We start from the raw sequence: 23,534 nt of genomic DNA on the forward strand, positions 1-23,534 counted from the left end.
CGCGCGACGGTGCGCGGAAATATTACGTTTACGGACACCGGTCCGGCTACATATTTTGTCGAGGGCGATGGTTTCCTAAAAAAACAGAGTCGAAAGGCGCCTCGTCGTTCGCCGGCAATGGCTACGATAGTTAAGAAAGTAACTGCAGATTCGTTTATTATTTTGTAACAAGGAAGAAAACAAGGCGGCGGAAGAGGAGAAAGGAACCGAGCTAGGAAAACGAGATAGAGAGGAGAAGGAGAATCGGCGAAAGGGTGGACCGAGGAACAAAGAGGGGAAAGAGGATTGGTCGCGGTATTCAACGAGCTGCTATTCTACGAGCTGGTTTGCATAAAATGCATTGTAATCCCAGCGCACAATGCAGAAAGCTCAAGTTTTACCTGCCGGTGTAATTAATGCTGTCCTCTCCGGACAGCTATGGTTCATGCAGACAGAGTTCAATGATAATTTACGAAATGAAATCTCTCGCATCCTCGTGCGTGCCGCAAAAAGACAGGTCGCTTCCTTTTGTGCGAACGTGTCCATCTGTAAATGCGTAGCCGGGGCTTCCTCTCGAAAGTCTCTATATCGCGTTTTGCCAAATTTCACATTTGAATGTTTCCGTTAAAATTTTTAAGCTGGTAAATTCAAATTTGAATATATAAATCTAAATGTAGGGGTTTGAATAAATTTTAGGTCAAATATATAATACAACAGAACATGCCAGCGATTTGACCACAGAATGGGACACGTGTCCAGAAATACGTATCGAACGTTCTTGTCCATTTCGAATGGTCTCCAGACAATGTGTCTGCAACGGTGGGCGCGGCCTAAATAATAGCGTAACACGTACGTACGCAGGAATGAGTGACACGTAATTATTACAACAATCGCGCGTAACCCGATACCGCTCTCTTAAGACTATTGGCGCCGAGCATACCTACGCCTACTACTTTATTCCCCTCTCCAGCTCTTTTCCATTTGTCCTGGTAAACATAGATAAGCCGGGCTACCTAGTACGAGCGATTCAAGTCAACGACTTTGATGAAACTAGATATCGACGCTTTGAAAATTGTGGGCCGCGCTATATCTTTATCTACGTATCGCTCTGGCTGATCCATCCGGTTGTTTGACATCTTTCATAGCTGGATCCATCGATGGAAACCGATTCTGATTCTCGATATCATTGTTACATCCATGTACAACTAGATTCTTTTTAAACGAAATAATCGTTCGATTTAACAATCGTCAGCTATACGAGTGGACCAGTAACTTCGTTATATCTATTTGTCTCGGTACATACCATCAACGGTTGTTTGCTTGCATAACAATCGAGCTTTTTTCTCGGCCGTATTGTTCTTCCGTGTTTTCCGAGCCATTCGTTGAATACTTTCGCTCGACACCGCGTCCTCCTTATTCCAACGCACGTACTTGCATCTGGGGAAAGAGATCGTGTTATCGTTGAAGCGCAGGAAGATCGCGGTATTTTCCATACGTTCGTGACGTGTCATTAAAGTTGCCGTGAAATTTTCCTCCGTATTCACCACGAATCCCGAATCGCGTATAGCATGCACGCGGCTCGTTCTATAGCTTTTGTTATTATCGCGACTAATTTGGCCGCGTGAATTTCGTAGCGGTTCGTTTATTCCAGCTATCATCGTATGCTTATTTGCGAACAATTTTCTGTAGCGTTGGTCGCGTGTCATTCCGGTTTCCGGGACAAAGCCCGAAATATAATACCGGGGGATGCTCCGTGTATTTTCGGGCGATTCGGAGCTGAATATCCCGCGTGATAGTCGTGATCGTTACATGAAAATCAACCCTTCGAACACGGTGAAGCGGTATGAGGTAAACTGCAACGTTGGTGGAACAAAATCCAGTGTAAAATGATGATGCTCGCAGTGACTGTGCGACAGTTTTCCCATCGTTCGAAATCACAGGCTCGAATTTAAAGCGTTTCTTTATTACCCAACGCCTCGTATCTTTTTATATCACGACCAGGCGATAAAAACCGGAGTACTCTACTTTTAACGAGATACCCGTTACACAGCTTCCAGATGTCTCTTTAACGATACAACCGTAAGTTTGCGAATATCGCAAGAAACCGGCGTTGAACGAACAAGAGAAAGAACGACGGATAGAACTGCAGTTTTTCCAGAACGACCGTATCATCCGGCAATTTTCCTCGTTTCCTTACAAACATTCTGTTTATCGTGTAACACGGGCCGCACGCGAAACGTGTAACCGAGCTCGAAACGCGTGCCGTTATCGTGAGATACAATTAAGACGTGAATGGTTTCTCGCATGGTTGTGGAGAACAACGGAGGACGTATACTTCTTTTAAGAACACGATGCGTCTTGTTTGAATAAATAAACGGGACAAAAAGGCAAACCGGTGCATCGACGGGAAGTTTAACCCGCGGTACGTAAATATGCTTCGACGAGGAACAACCGATGTAAACGGGTATATCCGCGAACACTGGTTGCTGCCAGAACTTTGCCCATTACTTTCCCAGGGCCGGGCTTTTCCGTGGACTCGATTATCGCGCGATATCGATTTCATAAATCTTGCTGGAGTGCAAAGGCGACGTTCCAAGCCCCTCTCCTCTTTACCGTCGTCGTACCGTCGAATCAATTGATTCTCGATTGAAATGAAAAACCGAAACTCACAAGGTTATGAAGATCCGCTCGGCTATTACCGATATGAAAAACTGATATTGGAAATCGTTAAATATCCAGCGGGCAACAAGAAATGACGAAAAACGAGGTACTCTCGCTACGTTGTCGCTGCATCAGACACCGAGTTTTCTTCTGACGGTCGTTAATCTCACTCAAGCTGCGACAATGACAAATAGAGATTCTCCATCGGGGACACTAAGTGCGTTTAGTCGAGATCAGAGGGCTCGTTACTTTCCCTTCGTCCCAAAGGACTTTACTTTCTTACTCTATTGTTCTATCGAGTCTGTTTTTATAAGAAACCTTTACAAACCAGATTTTACCGCGGTCAACTATCCCAGTTATATTGCATTTCACGATAAACATACATGTAAATACACGTATATCGCTTCTTATTTCACGATCGAAGAAGATCAAAAATACAGACTCGATTTGCAGTTACTATTGGAGCTGAGACAGTGGAGAGAAGCAAGCAAGCCCTTTAAATTTCCCTTTGCTCCACGTTAATTCAAATCCCACTGCAGCAGACTGCAATACGTTTAATCGATTTCCTCGGCGACATCGATTTTCCCAACGTTTCAGACCGTACTCGCGTACTCCTTTGTTCCATGGCTTTTTTCACGCGAATTTATTACCCGTTGGTGTCTTTATGCTAGCCACTGCCCTGCGACCGATCGTTCCTTCGTCGCCCATTACAGCCGAGTTCTCCGCGTTAAAATCGCTTCTTTTCACGATTCGCGGTTCAGAAATACATTCGCGAAATCGCTGCCTTCTATGGACGACGGCCATTAACATGGAAATAAAAGGGACAAAGGAAAGCGAGCATCGATTTTCGCCGCGCGAAACGATGAAACGACAAGGAGGATGAATATCCGACTAGCTGGAAGTCGAGCACAGGTTGATCGATTTCAGCGAATTTTAACGATAAGGTGCGAGTATATTTACGTCACTTTTACCCACGATAAATTCACGAGATTTTAAAAACCGTAGAATTCGTTACCGATACAAAGTTTCCATCGATATTCGCGAAAGCGACAAATTCAGTGATGCGATTCCAGCAAATCTCCATTCGGTATGTGGGTCGAGCGAAGAGTCGGGAAAAAGGATCGAAGATGAAAAATGTAACTGCGTGGCTGGAATCACCGATCTCCGAAGAACAATCTACCGATCGATCTGGTTTTTCATGTCCGATACCATTCCACCTTTCGAACGAACCTTTATATCGACGCGTAATTCCAACGTGAAACGATCAGGCTGCTGCTTCAAACAACGAAGAGCCTTTCGTCGATCGACGCTCGAGCATCTTGTCGCCTCTTCTCGATATCGTTTCGATCGGCCCGCCTTATCGTACCCGGAAAAAGAGGAAGAAGAGAGAAAAAATATTTCGAAAAAGTTCCAGCTCGTTCCTATTCGATATTCAATCGGATAAACCTTATTCTCTTCTCTATTCTCCCTTTGCATTCGCGCGAGCTCCTTCTTCTTCGATTCAATTCCTATGCGCGTAAGATTACCTGTTTACGGATATCCTTAAGCTTGCCACGCTAACAATAGGCTACAAATTACACGGGGAACACGGAGGATGCAAACAGCTGCGCCCTATTTCGCTGCAACGAGGATCACGCGCGTCTCAAACGAATCAATCCATCCCGATTGCAGCTGCATCGGGAGCGAATACGAGGAAGAAGATCGGATCGGTGAGTTTGCGTAACGAAGGATTGTATCGCGCACCGTGATCCTACGTGCAAGTCGTTCAGCCTTTAACGAGCCGCCGATAAAAAGACACGGTTCGATTCGGTTCGACAAGTTCCGATAGGGAGACAACGCATTTTCAGTGAAATTTCCTGAAGGTTGTTTTCACGGGCCGGTGAAAGCGACGACGGATGAGCGACGCAAATTTCATTCGACCTGCCTCGAGACGAGCCCTTTCAGCTTCGCTCTTTAAAAGCAAAGAAATTTTGACTCTACCAGCGGCTTACCTGGTCGTGGTTCCATTCGTGAAACTTAATAAACCACCTTTCTCTCTCTAAATGGATTTCTTAATCGGCTTGCAATCGAGTTTTTTCTTCCATGCCATGTGAATTTCGCGGTGCAAATTCAAAGCGCAAAGAGGGCATTTTCTTAAAAAACCAGCCGCGATACCTGAGCAAATTGCTTTCCGAGGAGGAGGGGAGGCAGAGAATCGTCGCTGTCGATGGTTACACGGTGGACCGTTTTTCTTTCGAAGCTCGATAAACATTTCGTAAAAAGATCTCCGGGCTCCTCGAGAGCTCGCACCGGAAAAGGTTCTCTCCATCCTTTTAAGAAGTCGAAATTCGGTTGACCTCGTGTGGTTGCCTCTTGCTTCTGCCTGCATCCGCGCATAGGATCCACGTACCCGTTTGTTTCTGCCTCTTTCAGAGCTTTACACGCAAGTGTCCCCAAAGACGTGAATTTATTTTCTCGAGCTTCACCATTTCTGTGGCCAACTTCGTATTACGCCATGAGTTTGCCTCTTGCTTTTTCCTGGGCCCTCAGCGTCACTCTCTGTCCAGTTCTTCTTACTTCCTTCTGCTCGCCTACTTAAGAAGGAGTTGCACGAAGCCAGTGCTCCAGACTTCGAAAACCATCTTCAGACGTCTACTTTCGTAATTACGAAGCAGGGAAAATTTCATTTACGAACGGTACAAATTGAAAAGACCCGATTTGCGCGATCAAAGGGACGCTTGTGTTTACCGAAAAAAAAAAGAATCTCCGGCTCTTTCGGACGTCGGAGTCTCGAGGAAAGAAAATTAGCAAATGCTTCCCGAGATGCGAACGGAAATAGGTACGCGCAAGAACATCGGCTACCTCGTAGATGATTAATCCAAGAAGCAAACAACAGTCGTTTAAAACGTCTAAGAAATTCGCCTTTCGCGAAGGAACTCGGAAATTCCAAGATATCCTCGCGAGATGTCCATGGCACCGGCAAACAACGAGATCCCCTCGTAAAGGAATAAAAATGAGATTTCTCGGTTCTTGTTACCGAATTCCTGCACGTAAGTACGCGTAGGATGCACGAGACGAATCAGCCGGCTGCCGACTATCAATCGCAGATTGCATGGCGTGCAACATGTGCGCCGAGCTATGATTCGCGAACGCGACATCGGCCCGCTGGGAAACAATGAAACGCGACTGGCCATGTCGCAATGTTTTTTCATATCGTCGTACGACCGATATTAACGTCGTATCCTTTTATTCCTTTTACGATCGCGAAAACCAGCACGCGTTTCTTTCAACGCGAACGCGTGTGTCTTTCTGCACGCGCGTCCTCCGTCGCCAGTACATTTTCGCGTTGTTTATTTTCCGCTTGCGCGTAAGCAAAAACCAAGTGGTCCGGAAAACGGCGTAGTTCGTAGTGGCGGCGTTTGCTCGCAGCGCGAAAACCGACCTCGGATCGGGGAGCCACTTCTCCGCTTCTTGGCGCTTGAGAAACGTTTGTCACGAACCGCGGCCAAACAAATTGCGGCCGTGAAACGGTGTATGTAAGCGGAACTTTATAATTACGTGGACTGTAATTGGGAATCTCATCGAGAGGAATGGGCAGTTCCGCGACGTAGGAGAATGGCATAAAAATTCATAGAATCGTCCGGTGCTTTTCATGAATTTTTATCAGGGATAGCAGATTCGACGAGAATCGCCCAAGACGCGATCTCTCTGTCGGCGACTCGTGAGGAGAAATCAAAACGTTTGTCGGCGGTACGACATTAAATTGTCGAATTTAATTGCGGATAGCAGACGATTATCCGGGAAGCCCGGTAACTCGCTGTTAATTGGATTCGACAAGGGCGCGGCAAATTGAATTAGCAGACGATTCCCGGTTATTTACCTGTGCGTCGGACAATTCTCCGTCAGACACGTCAAAAGCGGCTTGTACCTTATCCGTTGAACCAGTCCACAGACCCCCTCCCCCTGTCCGCGTACAACAATGGAAATCCCACGTTTCAGACGTTCTCCGAGCGTGAAGCAGAACGTCAAACACTCGTCATACGCTTTCTTTCTTTCCCGGAGGGCCTCGCGATTACGTGTCTCGAGCGTCGAACAATGGAAGGCTAAGTTCGATCATTAGGTTCGCGAGAGATTCCCAAAAAATTTTTAACGAGTTTTAATGGCACTCGCAATTAACGATAACCATCGCGGTGCCTCGTTTACGCACGCGAGAAACATTCCTTCACAAGAACGTCTCGGTTAGGAAAGAAAAAGGCCTTCGGAGACAGAATGGTCGGAAACGTCCTGGGATCCTTCCCAGGAAGATGTATGATTAAAGGAAGACAACGAATGTTGTGCAACACCGAAGGATTCGTCTTTTCTCTGGCGACAGAAATTAACGGCGAGCAGCGCGGCCAATCTTGTTGTACGATCATAGAAAAATCAAGAAAGGTGTAGGAAAGATAAAATAAGAAATAATAAGGAAAAAGAAGGAATATAGAGATCCACGATATAAGAGGATCATAAAATCAGCCAAAGCATGAAATTTATTTATCGTACCTTTATATTTAGGGATTTCCGGTTGAGTAAATTGGCGAAGACTTCAGGTAAGGTTAACACAGCTGTTAAAACAGGCAGAATATTGCATGCAACATTGCCTGTCACCGTATCGACCAGCAACACCGCTATTTGATCCTTCAGTTTAGGAGTTCCCTATATCGTAGAGACTTCTTTATCTTAGATCTTACGAAACGTTTTTAGTATACAGCACTACGTAGTTTTTGGGGCAAACGGGAAATTGCGAAACGTATACCTTGCGATTTATTATACGAAAAATCGATCCCGTGTAACGAGAAGAACTCGTATCTAAAAGACGTTCTTAAATAGGTTCCTGGTTCTCATGGGCGCGAAAGCATTCATCCGGTTTGGGGAAAACGTATAGATACGGTTCGCGCGATAAGCGCTCGACAGACGGTTTCTGTCGGCCCCAGTTAAATGTCACGTTTCTACGAACAGGTACGACGATAAACACGCGCCAACAGCTTCCATTGCCTCGCATTACGCCCACTATCGTGACAGAAACGAACTATTTTCGCCCATTATTCTTTCACACCTCGTTCTCCTTTCTCGAAATTATCAAGCCTATCTTTGCACTTTTTCTAAATAATACTTCTTCTTGGCCTATTTCCTTTTATCATGCATACCAGCAAATACGATCCTATTTTATCATGGCGAAAAATTCCCGACGGCAACGAGCAGGCTGGACAACCATACCGACTGTTAACTCCACTGTTCGTATCCGCGACCGAAACAAAAACATCAAAGAATTAGTTACCAACGGAATTGGTAGACGAAAGTGACTCGATTTACACAAGCAGCTTCTGGGCTGCTGCTAGTGCGATAAAAAATGGCCGTATTTTGTTTTCTTTTATTGTGCGCGCCACCTCCACCTACGTCTGTTAGACGAAAATGTTTGCACGGTTGTATAAAAAAGCGCAACGTTGTGGAAGTCAGAGTCGAGAAGCAGAAACATTTCGACCGTCCGGCGTTCTTGTTCCGATTTAAATAACAACGAGGACACCGGGCATAATAAAAAGAAAAGAAACATCGAAGAAGAGTCGTGTAAAGAGGGAGAGAGATGGCCAGTTGCCTCGGTATAGGTCAGTTACGCAATAAGACCGCGGTACAGTTAAAATTAGTCGAGAACTATATGAAAAAGTAAACCGAGTGCAACTGAGGCCGTTGTCCGAACGTTGTGTACCAAGAACCTTTTTCCGTCCCCGTCAACAAACTTTCTATTCCTAATCGCGATTACCGTTTCATCGCGAGTTCACGTGACGAACGGTTAGTTCGTAGATAAAAGATCGACTTTCATTAAGTTGGAATTTATTACAGTAAACGATGCGAAGCAGTATTTACTTAATTTACTTAAATATAATATATATTGATTAATTATAATATAATACTGCAATTATTTAAATTAATGGTATCGGTTATTTTTCGATACCGATATTTCTCAACTTCGATCGATTCGTTGAATTTCACGAACGTCCAACTGATCATTAACGAGTACGAGTACGAGCAAACATCGTATGTATTTGATTTTTCTTTTTTTACCAAAGGCTATCGTATTTGGCTGTCTTCATTTCATTTCATTAACATGCACGATGTTATGTACGTTTTTAAATTACATTAACATATGCAATATACATTTGTGACTAAAGTTAATAAAGCTATTTATGATTAATTTTAACGGGATGGAATTGATAATGAAATGATGACATTGACAATTATTAGTAGTCGAGTTAAATTATATAATCCTTTTATGCAATTAAAAATGGCATATATAACCCCCGCGTTTAAATTAATCTTGTTTAAATGTTATTGCTTCACTCATGAAAGTTTTACAATAGAAGAAACAATAATAGCGAGATAATCACGTTTATTCCATTTGAAAGTACTATAAATTAAAGCAATAGATGTCAGTACTGTATGAACGAGTCCGTTTTTTCCTACTGTAGGTACTTACGAAAGGTACAAAAGTATACAAATTTTAATATTTTGCCTTTATTCAATATAGCACGATAAAATATATTAATTTCCTGTTTTTTATTAAAAGAAACGACAAAACTGATCAAACAAAACTCCATTTCTTCCCAAGGTAATCTATCATAGATTGATTCGACCTGTCGTTTTAATATATGAATATTTTGTGCTATAAATTTTACTAGGAATAAAAACTTTTTATCTACTGTTTCTGTGTTTGAATACTCTGCTTTTAATAGGCTAATGTTTTGAAGTACTAATTCAATCCGTTCTTTGATATTGATAACATTATTGATAACATTATTCCTAAAGCTTTGATATTGTCCATAAGTATTAGAGAAGAAACAGAGGTTTATTAATGTATTTTCAACAAAGATTTCTATTTCTTCTGACAATGGTACATCCCTTAGCTTTAATTCTTCATAAGGTATAGAAAGAATTCCATCCAATTCTCCCAAATGAATAACAAAATAACTATCTGGCCATTTATTGTTGAATGTATCAAGAAGATGAATATTGTCTGAACGTATAGCATAGTACAATGTATTATGGCATACTTCATTTTCATCATTTGGTAGCACAGTGCTCTTCCCAATATCAACAGATGGATTATTTAGAATTTTACTGTCATTACCAAATAAATATTCTAAAATTTTTACTTTATTGTGTTTATATGCTAAGATAACTAAGTTAGTATTTTTAATAGGGTTGTTAAAACTATTATAATAATCTCTCAAAATTATTTGATCTTCTATACTACTTATACAATCAATAACATTACTTAACTTTTTTAAACTATCAACATTACCCCGTAATATCGCCTTTTCGAGTTCAATTAAAATCAGGAGATAAAGTTTTTTAGCTTTTGTATTTCTGTAGTAGAGCCTTTTATATTCGTTGTTAAAGTATGGAAAGGATTTGTTGAGGTATTACAAAGAACTTTATTCTAATATTCACATAACTTAGCTCGCCACGTGGGTTACTCGTCGGAGGCCTAGGTCATGAAATTTCACACTGCACTTTTCTCTTTTATCTCAACGGAGTCCTAGGGCATCATGCGACGCTCACATGCATACCAAGGAGGGGACAGATACTTATGTGTGCTTTCGCTCTACCTTCCTTCACTCTCGCACGTGTTGAGTTGGCAACTAAGTGATTGCGGATTTTGACAATATCACCTAATGACAAAATCCGCAATCACTTAATTGCCAACCCAATACAATACAAATATACTATATATTCAACATTCTTTTATGAACTTTTCTTTTGATGTGTAAGAACGTGATAAAAACCATCTATTTTCTTGATAACGACTAGCATGTTGTTCGGATACATACATAACTTTCTATTTTGATAGTAATATTTAAAAGCTTAATGTTACAGCGTTCAAAACTAACTATTGTGAGAACTTTATTTTTGGTACCGGTTGGTCTATCACAAGTTTTATTCAAAGTTTTCTTCTGTGGCACTGCGTTGTGATTGTTTCCTTTTTTTCATTTTAAGAAACTTCCCCTCAAACTTTTTTTTCCCCAAACTTTTGTACACTTTTAATTAAATTTTTAAAATGTTTTATGGTACGTTTCTACACGACATAAAATTATGACTTTTCTGTCAACAATAGAGTGTGTTGCTCTAATATTCAATGATGTCATTCATGACATCGTAAAAGTAGAGAGGAAATTCCCTCTCCAGCAGAAGTCACATCAAGTATAGATAACGACGAGCATGCGCACTAAAGTAACTTTGTGATAATGCCATGCGGCTAATAAAGGAATTAAAATGCATCATAACAGATCGGAATAATAACATTCCGCATAAAAAATTGGACAAGTACTGGACTTCCGTATATGTACGATCGTGTATGTAATACTGCAATATGCATCATTGATTGAAGATATAAAAAGCATTGCATGCCACGTCTATTATATAGCAGAAAGAAAATATATATCTATATCTCGTCTGTGTATGTATTTTGCCTCAGGCGAGGAAGTTTATCATCCACAACCTCAACTGTGATATAGTACATGTGTTTTTCTGGGATCTAATACGAAAGAGAGGGAAACAATATGTTTACATCAGAAGAAATAAAGAGGCAATTAAAAGATTTGTTAATATTGAAACGTAATGGTGAATTAGACACTGAGGAGAAGCTTTTTAACTCGAATAATAAATATTGGAGAAATTGTATCATGTATGATAGTTTGGAACATTATGTTTATCATTATGATGAAGAGGTACTAACTTATAAAAGATAAATTTTTAAACAATTTCGTCTGTTTATTATATAACGTTAACTTTTATTTTAGATAAAATTAAATACACTAGCCCTTATAGTAGAATCAAAGAAGAGCACTTTAAAATTTACATCTCAAGAACTTGATATAATCATTCTGTTTCTACAAGTCAATTTTAAAGAAAATATAGAATTTGTTCCTCTAATAAAAAAGGTAAGATTACTATAATGGAGATCTAAGTTTCCCATGAAACATAAATTTGTTTTTGTAGACTTTAAAGCGAATGAAGGACAGCTTAGCTGTCATGAGGCGGCAATATGCACAAGAAGAAAAAATGAGAAACCATTATAAAAAAAACTGTAGTTCATCAGAGATAAAACAAGAAGTGATGGATGAATCATATAAAATATCTTGCAATTTAGAAAGTGATATAAACATGTATAGTTGTAAATTTGAATCTCTACGTCAGATGTGCATATGTAGCCCTGATGCAACATATAATAGGAGGCAGTATTCTCTACAGATATTGCTCTTAATGAGAGATTTATTAGATAATGAATTTAAACAAGTTATTTGGAAGGCTGAGCAAGTGGAAGCAATATTTAACTTAATGTTATTAGATACATATGAAACAAATAAAGTAATGGCTTTCAATCTAATAAAATCAATAGATCCAAATTTATTGCAATTAAATAATGAAGGTCGTGTTCGTGATATTATCATGGTTGCTATTGAATTAGGCAATAGTGTAAGACCTATTGATACTATTACAGCTGTATATATGCTGAAAGTTAGTATACTGTCACCTATTGTGCAAAAAGTACTTGCAAACTATTTAGATCTAATAATACAGTTTGAAGATATAAAAGAAGCAACAATACTACAACTGATACTAATTTTGTTGAAAAAGTTGAAGGTATTTGTGCCTATTTATATGACTTAATTATTTTATGCAGATAGCTATATAAATTATTTTTGTAGGATTCCTTGACTCTAGCAAAAAAGAATATAGTGAAAACTGTTATTAAACATTCTTTGTATGGCTATCTTTTCTGTATAAGAAATTTGTTATATGAATGCAATTTGGAGAATGCTGGGAAAGAATGTTTATGGCAGAGCACTGTAACAGAATTAATATCCATATCTTTCGAATGCAGTCATGCAGTTTCTTTAATAGTAAATAATTCTTCACCAGAGGGACATTTACCAATGGAGTTGAATTCACAAGCTATTAATGAAATATGTAATTCTGTGCCTGATAAACAAATAGTAACACCACAAATGGTATTGCTTTGTTCTTGGCGTACTGTAAAGGAAGTTAGCTTATTGTTTGGTTTGCTTTCCACTAAGGCACCTATATGTGAAGACAATCCTTCCACAAAATTGTTAAATGAAGAGCAAGTAAAATTTCACAATTTGTATTAAAAGGTTATTTCTTTAGAAGAAAATAAAACAAAGCAAATTTTTAACAGATTATCAAAATAGGAGAACATTTTGTTTCCTTGCTTACTGAAACAAAGCATAGAGGAGCATTTGAACAGGCTCATGTAGGATTCAGCCAATTGTGTTCTCGACTATGGCGTTTAAGTAAAACAAATCTAAATGAATTACCTAAATTGTGGTTGCATCAAATTTTAATTTCCATCACGGGAATTAAAGAGAACTCAAAATTGTGTGCAACCAGAAGAAGTATAGGAGTACCATTCATGATACAGGTAAATGGGATCACATATTTCAGTCTTGATTTATTTTTTACATTATTTTATGAATCCTATTCATACGAATTTTACTTAACAGGCTTTACTATCTACAGAACCTCGTCAATACAAAAATACAAAAACTACAACCTTTGATTCAGTGATAAAAATTCTGTTAGGACTTACACAATTGAAAAGTGGAAATCTACGGGGAAAAGTGCAACATCTGATATACTCAAACTCTGTTTTTGCACATTATGAGAACTCACTTGTTACATTGAAGTACAACAATGATTGTCCTGTAAACGAAAATATCATTCAAGTCACGGAAATCAAAACACATGCTCTAAATATCTTAAGAGCAATTTTTCGACATTCTCATCTTGCAGAAGTAGTAAATAATTATGTTGAAGATGGTTTAATAGCGGCATTTAAAAGTTACGATGCTGCAACATGGGCGGTAAGTAAACTTCTTCTATAATGTGAAAATGAAATAATAAATGTATGCTGTCCCTTACAGGAAAGAAACGCAGCAACATTACTTTTTAGTGCACTTATTACTAGAATCTTTGGCGTTCAAAGAACGAAAGACCATATCAATCTTACTACAGATAATAAAATGAATTATAGAGTATTTTCTGAAAAATATTCTAATCTATTATCCTTCATTTTGGATCAATTGCAAACATTTGTGGCAATGGATGATATTCTTATAAAAGCCGATATACAATCGATATTACTTTTACTATCACGGTTATACTGTAGTAATAATACGGAACCTAGTGATATTCAACGGAAGGTAATTATAAATGTTTCATACGGTAATTTAGCTTAACTCTTTATGCACTATGGTTACTTATACGCGATCGTACTAATTTTACCGTACGGTTTACCTGTCGCGTATATGCAACCATGAATTTGCAGATTATGCATGCCCCTGAACGATAATCTTTTCGTATTGGCATGTTTGATCTGTGTTCGCCATGGTATCAAAGGCTTATTATACCGTCTTTGTATCATTAGCGGCTGCAGCAATGGACGAGTATATGTAATTGCGAATAGTCAACGGTTTTGTTCCTACTATCACGAGATAGTCTTCGAAATTTTCTCTCTTTCCTCATGGCATTAAAAGCCTTCTTGTGCAAGTACTAGAAAGCGGAAACTCCTTATGATAGTGGAAGTGGTGATGAAATGAAGAATATAACTCAACCAGAAATATAAAGTATATCTATAACTACAAATCACTTTTTGTTTCTTAATTATTCTCCGAACCGATAATGTTTCTGAAATATCATGACTAAGGATTTAAATAACTTGTTTTCCCCCTGTTACACAGACAAACAATGCTAATCACATGCTCGTACTTAAAAGTTTTATAACAAAAGTTATACGTCTATTTCAGGTCAATGATCTTATAGATTTAATTATACAATGCGCAAAAAGTGCGATATTCGAAACACGGAAATTAGCAGCCAGAGCACTTGTACCTTTATTAACAACACAATCTGTTCAATATGTTTTAACAAAAATAATTGAGAATATAATATCTGCAGGGACCAACTATTCATCCTTAAATTTAATACATGGTTATATGTTGCAAGTATGCATATCAGTAATGAACATTTCTTTAAAATACTAATTGATTTTTAAATTAATATTTTTTAAATGTTATAGATATATGAAATACTAATATATTTCAATTTTAAATCGTTTGAATTGGTTGATGTAAATTGGGATGAATTTTTAAAACGCACAATTTGGATCATAGAAAATCTGGAGCGAAAAAATTCAAAACCGCCAAGTTTTTTATTGGCTGCACATTATGTAAATGTTTGCAATAAAATATGTGAAGTAGATAGAACGTAAGGGAAATTATTATTAAAAATTTCGAATTATTAACAAAATACTAGAATCGTTTCAATTGCAGGTATGTGATACGAATATCCCCGATGGTATATACCGTAGTTTCACATTTATTAGGTGAAAAATTAAAACAAGGACCTGCGCGAGAACTGTATAAATTATCAGTAATTAGATTCATTCGATCAATATCGAGAGAAACTTCGCTAATTCAACAGTCCATAGTAATCAAAATATGCTTGCATAATTTAAAAGTTCCTGAAATGCAAATTGCTGCATGGTCAATTGTTTCAGAAATCATTAATGAAGTGAAATATAGTGATGTATTACAGACATTATTAAATTATGGTTTCTATGAAATTCGCAACTCTATAGAATGTTTTCATAAGTACAGTCCAGAATTGCAAGATGCGATATTTGATTTCCTATACAGTAGCCTAACATGCATTAATCAAACTGAATCCTCTGATTTCACGAGAAAAATTGATATTTGTAAATTTGTGTTAAATGAAATACGTCTACAGGATAATAAAAGTGGATACTATGAGAGAGACGGCTATTTAAGATTATTGGGGAAATCATATGTGACTTTAGCTTCTTTTAACAAGCATGATGGAGTCATTAATTTAGAGTGTACAAATGCTGTATATAGTAGCTTCTGTGATAATCTATGGATCACAAGTTTGAGTGGAGATTTTAGAAAATCTGCATTTGAAATAATGGAGGGTCTTTTTTTAGCATGTTATAAATGTGAAGAGTATCAATGTAAGTTATGAAATGTTAAAATATTTTTATGTATACAATCCTAATTAAATATGATCACAGATGTACAGATTCAGTGGTGGACAACAGTATTACAATTGTTACTGGACAATAATCGCGAAATACGAAACGAAGCATTCTTTTTAGTTGATCATGTTCCAGTACATTGTACAGTGATTAATGATTGTTCATATATGAATTTACTACTTTCCAAATTCTTAGAATGCAATGTACATAATAAACATCCTGAGTATATGTGTATTGCACTTTTTTATTGGAGTATTGCATTATTGGATTATATGGATTACGAAATGGATGATACAGATGTAAGTAAATATCATTTAAAGTATTACAAATGTGAAAGATACCGTAAATGTAATGTTATTTCTTTTAAGGTGTTCAACAAATGTACAAATTATGACTTCTTTGAACCTTTAGAGGTATCAAGGACATGTGCTGAGTTTTTAATAAAAAATATGAAGTGTTATATAGACATTATATTGCCAGATGACGCTATAAATTGGGTCAATTCACTTTTGAATGTCCAATTTCAAAAATCCATTTCGTTTAGAACGCTCGTGAAGAATTATGAAAATTACATGCCTACTCTCGAAAATAAATTACACGATATTTTGAACCCGACTTACAAAAATAAATTATTACAAATTTTATCATACGAACAATACAAAAATATATTATAAAATGTTTACATAAAATAAATCGAATTTTTTTAATAAAATATAGTCGTAATTTTTTTATTCAACCACGGCAAAAATATAAGCACTTAAATTTACATGTTATCATTGAATTGCAAAAAAGATGTATTTGAAGCATTATTCGCAAAAGAACCTCACCGAGAATAGATTCTGCATGCCAAAATTGCTCTATTTGTAAAATAAAGAATACATTCACAAAGTAAGAAATTCTGTGACAAATTGAGGAACTTTTAAATGAAAAGATAACGTCTTTTTAAATTTAAAAAGAACGGAAGAGTGGAGTTAAATGTCGTTTGGGGAAATATCCCCAGGTGTTAGTGGCTAGAGAGTTTAGTTGAACCGCTTGGCGCAGGTAGACGCCACCGTCGCGGCTCGACGTTTGCCGACTCGGTACGTATTTCGTGACATTATACCGCGGATCCGTCGGATTTTCGCGTTTTTCGCGCCTCAGCGTCGTGACCGTCGAGTATTAGTGTGCGCCGACAATCTTTATCTGCGTTGAACGAGAGGCAGCATGTCCACGAGTGTTCGAACAGATTAAAACGGAGGAAAAAGCAGCTGAGAAGATAGTGGCCGTGTGTGTACCAGGCATGGAGTGGACTCAGTGCGCTCGTTTCAAATCGTTACGAGCCGTTACCGCAGTCCCAGTCGAACCAAGGTGAGTTCCGCCGACATAAACACGCGGGATCGCGTTCCATACATTTTGTTTCACTTTCATATTGAACTGTTATATCGTTCCTAGAAGATCCTGTCCATTCCTTCATTCCCTGTTCTATGTATGACCTACTTGTTGTACAAGCTGTCATCTCTCGATTAGAATATTTCTGTCTGAGACCGAGCTGTGTTCCGCGATTGAACTCTTCTTGCCCGGAATCGTGCCACACGATAGCCTTTCTCGGGTAGGTTTTCATGTAAAAAAACACATTGAGAGAAAAAGAAGAGTTAGAGAGAGAGAGAGAGAGAGAGAGAGAGTGAAAGAGGCAGAGAGAGAGAGAGAGAGAGAGAGAGAGAGAGAGAGAGAGAGAGTGAAAGAGGCAGAGAGAGAGAGAGAGAGAGAGAGAGAGAGAGAGAGAGAGAGAGCAAGAACTGGGAAGGAGCGTGAAACGGAAAGATCAAGCGAGAGCAGCGAGAACAAGTTTGAAAACTAGCACTGCCAGTCCGTTGAACATCTGCGATTCCTAAAGTGCGTCCTTCCAAACACGGAATGTTAAATAGCCTTCGCGCTTGATCAACTAACGGAGCCTTCTCGAATGATCTTTCTTGACCTGTCTCTCTTTCTCCACGAGGAGAAAGGTCATCGGTCTCAAATTCATCTTTTGTCCACGCCTTAGGCACACCAGTAGTAATGCGCAACGACATACATATTTTCCGTTGGTCCAAACTTGTTTTAAATTACCATAAGTAGTTTGATACCTTCTGCCTTAATGCGCTTGATTCTTTTTCGTAATCGGTCGAATTTCTCAATGTCAAGTTGACTACTCGTTACGTCCTGTCATGTTCGATTTGATCGCCTGTCTTGATTCGTTCGTTCCGCAAACAGGAAAATTGCTAAGCCATTTTTCTTTTAATAGCTTCCATGACACTTTTAATCATTCTTTATGTTCACTATGGGCTATGGAACGGTGCATGTCAAGCAACAATTTTCGTTTGTTAACGCGTTATGTAATATAGTGTACACATTTATATCTCATTATAATCAGAAGTGAAGTAAAAGAATGTGAGAAATAAATACGAGCAATTTAACGATTACTTTTGGAAGCGTAAAAGTTAAATATTTGATAAATTAATAGCTTTTTTGACATCACGTATTTGAAATGTAAAAATATTTGCTAATCTCCTTTCAAGATTTGAAAATTGAAGCATTGTTTGACAATTGAACAATATTTTTGGCTAAAATCATTCATTACGACATTCGTTTTTCAAACATTAGCCACAGGGATTACGCAGGAAAAGAGCATTTCATAACGAGATCATTTGCATTGTTCCGCTTATCTAGTGTTTTTAATAAACGATGATGAAGAAAACGACACTACGTTTGGTATACCCGATTATTTGCATTTTTCTCGCTTCTTCGCTCTTTTTCTTTTTTTCGCCTCTCCGGCTGTTCCACAAGAGAAGGAGGAATCATTTACTACTTACAAAATTACATGTATTAACTGTTTCTACAGAACGCATTGGCAACATTTTATTAGAAACTAACTCGTTGTTTGCCAACGAATAAGCATCGTTACAAGGTCTGTTCTTTTTAGAACGTAGTAATTAAGAACCGGTAATTTTAGGGAATTTTGTTTATGATCGACGATCGATGAAAATGATAATGCAATGTGTAATATCATGTAACGTATTTCCTACTGCGAATATAAATTTTAATCATGGACTCATACATATCATAAAGAGTTACATCTATATATCGTATGCAGACCCATAAAAAGCTACCCCCACAATAGTACCAACTTCTGCATATATACGTTACGAAACACGCAACCAAGCAAGATTCTTAATTTCTCTAACGTAATTTATTTTTCCGGTTTATTTTCGATTTCATTATCACGATACGCATTAAACGTCATACGGATAAGGTCTCGTTTCGTATGGGAAGTGCAGCCAACCTTTCTTCTCTTCTTGTTTAGTTCCGTGTTCGCGGGAAACAATTGGGCGTTCAGAGAGCAGGAAAAGGTCGAATATACAACTCACGTGTCGAGGGTCTATTTGTTTTATCAAGCCTGCAGCGGCAACCTGCTCCCGCATTATTTTGACAATAACGCCGAGCAACCACGCGAACCAGACACAACTATATAGGCAATTTATGCAAAATGCAAGCCGCGCACTCGCCTACGGGCGCGCTTCGTGAGCGCTACCCATTACATTATAACAAAATAATGTTTAACGATTGTAATTGACCGTAACTACGGCTCGAATTCGATAAAAATGAAAAAACTCGAATTATGCGGAACGCATCGATTTGCATGTACGTAACACGCCTCTCGTCGATTCGATTGTCTATGCCACACCGTACGTATTTGTGCGTTAATATTAAAAGACATCGCAGTTCATTGGAATTACTTATTTAACCTACTTTGCAAATCAAATTTCATCTATGAAGAGCAATAGTACATCGATTTGCATTCTCGCTCGTTGGTCGAAACGTATTCGCTGCTGTTCTCAAGCTTTCGTCTGACAAGCTGTCAATCACGAACACGTATACTTTGCAATCGATAATCATCCATTCCCGCGTTTTTTACGATTCACGTGACACGGTCGATCGAGAAATTTAGTTTTCGATGCGCATGAAAGCTGCGCGCTGTACGTATCCGTTATCGGATGGTTTCACTGTCAGTTTCGATTCCGCGACAATCAAACGCGTTAATTTCCAATGGTCGAATGCCGCTTATAATCCGGCTTCCACGTCGTGTCTCGAAAGCCTGTTCGGTTTTCACCTTCCGGTTGCTTTTCGAACTATGCGAGCCTGGTTTCCGATTTTACGACGGTATACAGCTGCACGTTTTATCTATGGTCATTGAACTTCTGCTACACCGGAGAACACAGTGAGTCTATAGTCGAAGCTACTTTCTTTTTTTCTCTTTTTTTGTGCAATGTTGCATCACGGTTCACTAAATTAGGGATATTTTTACGTCTGCGCATTATGGAACGCTCGTGCTCTTTGCGATCGACAGTATCACCTAACCTTACAAATGAAACATTTTCTATCTGCGTGTTTTCTAGCTCTTGAAATACGACATTTTCATAGATATCGGTTTCGAAAATTAGAGTTGCGTGACACGTGACATCTTTATTAATATTTATCCAGTATAGTTTTGCATCTTTAAATTTCAATATATCGTTAAATTAAAATTATTTGAAAATTACTGCCTTTTACGCGTTCGAACGTATCTATCTGCTTACGGAAATTCAGCCATTGTTATTGAACAATGGAGGATACCGACGAATAAGAAAAAGCAGCCATGTTCGTTATACCGAATGTAGAATAAACGAACGGTGGAATCGAATCCGCAGTTGGGTATATACGGCCAGCCACGGTACGTGACAGATATCTTGAGGGACGTGTTCAAATACCACCGGATGATTCACGACATCGTGAATATAAGAAAATGTAGTTGGGATTTTTGTTGGGAGGTCTGGTTAGGTATAGCTCGTTGAAATTCGATCCTATCGAGCGAGAAGGAATTTTTGGCGGGAGCTTTGTGATCGATCGAGCTACTTCGAGATCTAACGATCGCCGATTCTTTGATGCCTCTGTGTGAAATTAATTTCCACGGAAAAATCCGAGATCTGCGGTCTCGAAATTCGATAGCTCTGCTCCCGTTTCTCGACTAAACCCCGGAGGAATGAAACGTCGTGTATATTATTCGTATCATCGTCTAATCGACTTACGTAGTCTAATGGTTTCGAGTGATTACCGTGCATCTTGACGTACACCGGAAATGGTCGAGTGCCTTCTTAATGATTATTAATGTCCCTTAACGATGCTTAGTCGGCTCGATGGCCAAATCACGCCGATTAACTCTGGTAATTGTTCCTGCTGTTTGCCTCGGTTTCTCGCTGTTTGGTAAATTTGTCCTTATCTCAAATTGTAACAAAGAAAGTCGAGATAATTATCTGATTGCGTGAGTAAACGTTTACTCGGAATACTTTCGATCGAAGCATCGTCGTCATTTAATCTCCGTTAACTACCGTTTTAACGGAGCAATGTCGTTAATGATATACTATGATATTCTATGATATACTATGATACAATGATTTACGAACCGTTATTTGGCATTCCGTCCTAGTGATATAGTTCGGAAGCAAACATGTGTCGTTGTGACTCATGTTCCCGTTTAACTGTCGTGCGTGCCAAGGACATCATGTAGTTGCAGTAGATACGTCCTTGCCAATTTTGGAATCCCGATAAGCAAGTCTGTCGCCTGTGACAAATCATTTTAACGAGCGCGACAGTTTAGAGATATCGATGATGCGCTTCCTTGGTTTCGTCGTCGGCGACCTGGCCTCTGTCCATTTGGAAAATGGGACGAGCTGTCGAAAGTGGCAACGCGCTTCCTCTCACCACATCCCCGTCGCAAATATAACCTTGTAACACGAAAACAGATACTTTTGAACTTCATTCAGTTTGTCCCTGGCTTTTCTCATTATATGCCGTTTTCCTACGGCGATTTTCCAAATTCTTAAATCTCGTTAGAGCGAAACCGTGTTATAAAAGTATCGTCTTATACGGAGACACCTGTACTTCAATTTTCAAGTACCCAAGTTCCTGGATACTCAAATTTCAAAAATATAAAGATTTTCAAATATTTCAATTTTTAAATACGTAAAAGATTTTAATTCGTTCGTTTATTTCAACTTGTTTCTCTCGTCCGTTTCTTTTTTTCTTGTGTCTGCTTTTCTCATCTCTCCTTCGCTACGCTTACGCTTCGCAGGATTTCCATGGCAGCTTTTCTCCTTGCGCCGCTCGTAAAATACGAACAGTTTCTCAGAGCGAAAGACGGACGATTTTCTGAACCTCGACGTTCGGTCATATCGGTTCGATTATTAGAAGATTCGGGTCCGGTTAGTTGGTTGTAGCGTGTACTGCGAAACATCGGGTCAACCCGTGACCATAAAACTCGAGGCTGGTGTGCTCGCAATCTGGCAAACATTCGCCGGTCGTACTCAAACGCGTGCAAAAGTTCGGTACCCGCGTATTGCTTTAGACACGAGAAAGGGTCGCGAAAGTTTCTCCGGGTTTCGACTAAGTTTCCCCACCTCTACAGGGAATTTCGACTGTACCATATGCAATGATATCCCGTAAAATTTATATTACTTTGCTACCGGCAACTTTCTGCCTCGAGAATTAACTTTTATCTTCATAGAATCTATTTTACTACGAAATGTTATCGATTCATCCTTCGAACCATTATAAACAGTAATCTGCTATGGTAAACTCGACTTTCCATCAAATTTCAGCGCGATTGGTCACCAGTGACTTTTGGAAAAATACTCGTCAACTGAATTTTAGAGTTACTTCCCTCGTACGCGTACGCGAATTTCATTCATCAGGCACTCGGTAAATTTCCTCCTATTGTCCTTCGTTCTGAATTCTCTTCCTTGACCAAATGGGGGAACTCGTAATTGCGTCGCTGCGTTCAAAAGGGTTCGCCGCGTTTTTCAGTTCGCCACTTTCGTCTGCCCCGCCTCCCTGTGTGGATATTTCCCGTGGCGTTTTCAAGGCGGGGCCCGGTACACAGGTTTTCTACCCGCAATTAGCATCGGCGATGTATTCGTGTCACGTATCCACGGGATAGTTTCTTCGCACGCGACTCCACGTGAAACGTCCTTTATTTCGCTGAGTGTACGCGAACGATCGTCACAGAAATTGCACGGCAAGCAACACGACCAACAGATAGAATGAGAAATAGAAATATCTTTCACTCTTTTTGCTCGTACGCCTGATCTAGAAAATTCGTTGCTTTGCGTTCCTCGTCCAGGTAGTCATTCGATCGTTCTGCCTTTTCTACTGGCCGTTTCGACCAGATTCTTCGGTGATTCCTGCGTCTCATTTGAGGATCGTCGATATTTTATAATCGTTAGCCCTGTTCCCTGCCTTTTTTTTTCTTCTTAATTGATAATTGAAGGATTAAGACGTAAGTCCATGTTTCGCGTTCCTATGTCGATTGTCGGAACAGCTCGGAATCAGCTCGCGTATCACGTAAATCATTGAAATCTGCGCGCGATTCGCGATTCGAACAACAAATAGAATCTGGAAGGAAGATTTATAGAAGGAAGAGAAACGCATCGGTGTCGCGTAATCGAAGAAGTTGTTTTCGGCGGAGAACGAACCAGATCGGGGCTGGCTCGTCTCTCGCGGAATTTGAACAAGCTATCGGACCCGCGTTTGCATACAGGGTGTCGAATAAATTACATCGACGAGCCGGCTGTCCGTTCGCGTGGAGAAAGAATCGGTTTCGTTCTACGGGGATCTGTCGGGCCATAAATAATACATAACCAGGATACAGGCGAGTTGGCTCGCGGAAAAAAGGGGAGAAACGTCGGAGGAAACGGAGCGGCGCGAAGGAGAAGAGACGCGAGCCTTATCGATGCGTGTACAGTCTGATGTGGAAGTCGCG

The 23,534-nt window shown here is 39.2% G+C and overlaps 2 protein-coding genes across 8 annotated transcripts in view; both read left to right on the plus strand.

Annotated features, from left to right (window-relative positions):
• The first annotated feature begins 10,929 nt into the window (after positions 1-10,929).
• Positions 10,930-16,436, plus strand: LOC126928899 (thyroid adenoma-associated protein). Its single transcript, XM_050744754.1, has 13 exons — positions 10,930-11,003; positions 11,126-11,378; positions 11,451-11,591; positions 11,650-12,294; positions 12,360-12,779; positions 12,851-13,093; positions 13,176-13,535; positions 13,596-13,874; positions 14,478-14,675; positions 14,750-14,937; positions 15,003-15,700; positions 15,761-16,023; positions 16,093-16,436. The coding sequence occupies exons 2-13, from the start codon at positions 11,211-11,213 to the stop codon at positions 16,396-16,398; spliced, it is 3,909 nt and encodes a 1,302-aa protein (XP_050600711.1). The 5' UTR covers positions 10,930-11,003; positions 11,126-11,210; the 3' UTR covers positions 16,399-16,436.
• Positions 16,437-16,767: 331 nt separating this feature from the next.
• LOC126924785 (uncharacterized protein CG43867) overlaps positions 16,768-23,534 on the plus strand; it is a 98,663-nt gene continuing 91,896 nt past the window's right edge. For 5 of the 7 annotated variants that reach the window (XM_050739622.1, XM_050739623.1, XM_050739640.1 and 2 more), the window contains exon 1: positions 16,768-17,071. The gene's annotated coding sequence lies outside the window, so the exon portion shown is untranslated. The remainder of the gene's footprint in view (positions 17,072-23,534) is intronic. The other 2 variants (XM_050739660.1, XM_050739669.1) reach the window with 1 other exon arrangement.

This window comes from Bombus affinis, chromosome 2, assembly GCF_024516045.1.
Source record: "Bombus affinis isolate iyBomAffi1 chromosome 2, iyBomAffi1.2, whole genome shotgun sequence".
NCBI classification, from domain to species: Eukaryota; Metazoa; Arthropoda; class Insecta; order Hymenoptera; family Apidae; genus Bombus; species Bombus affinis.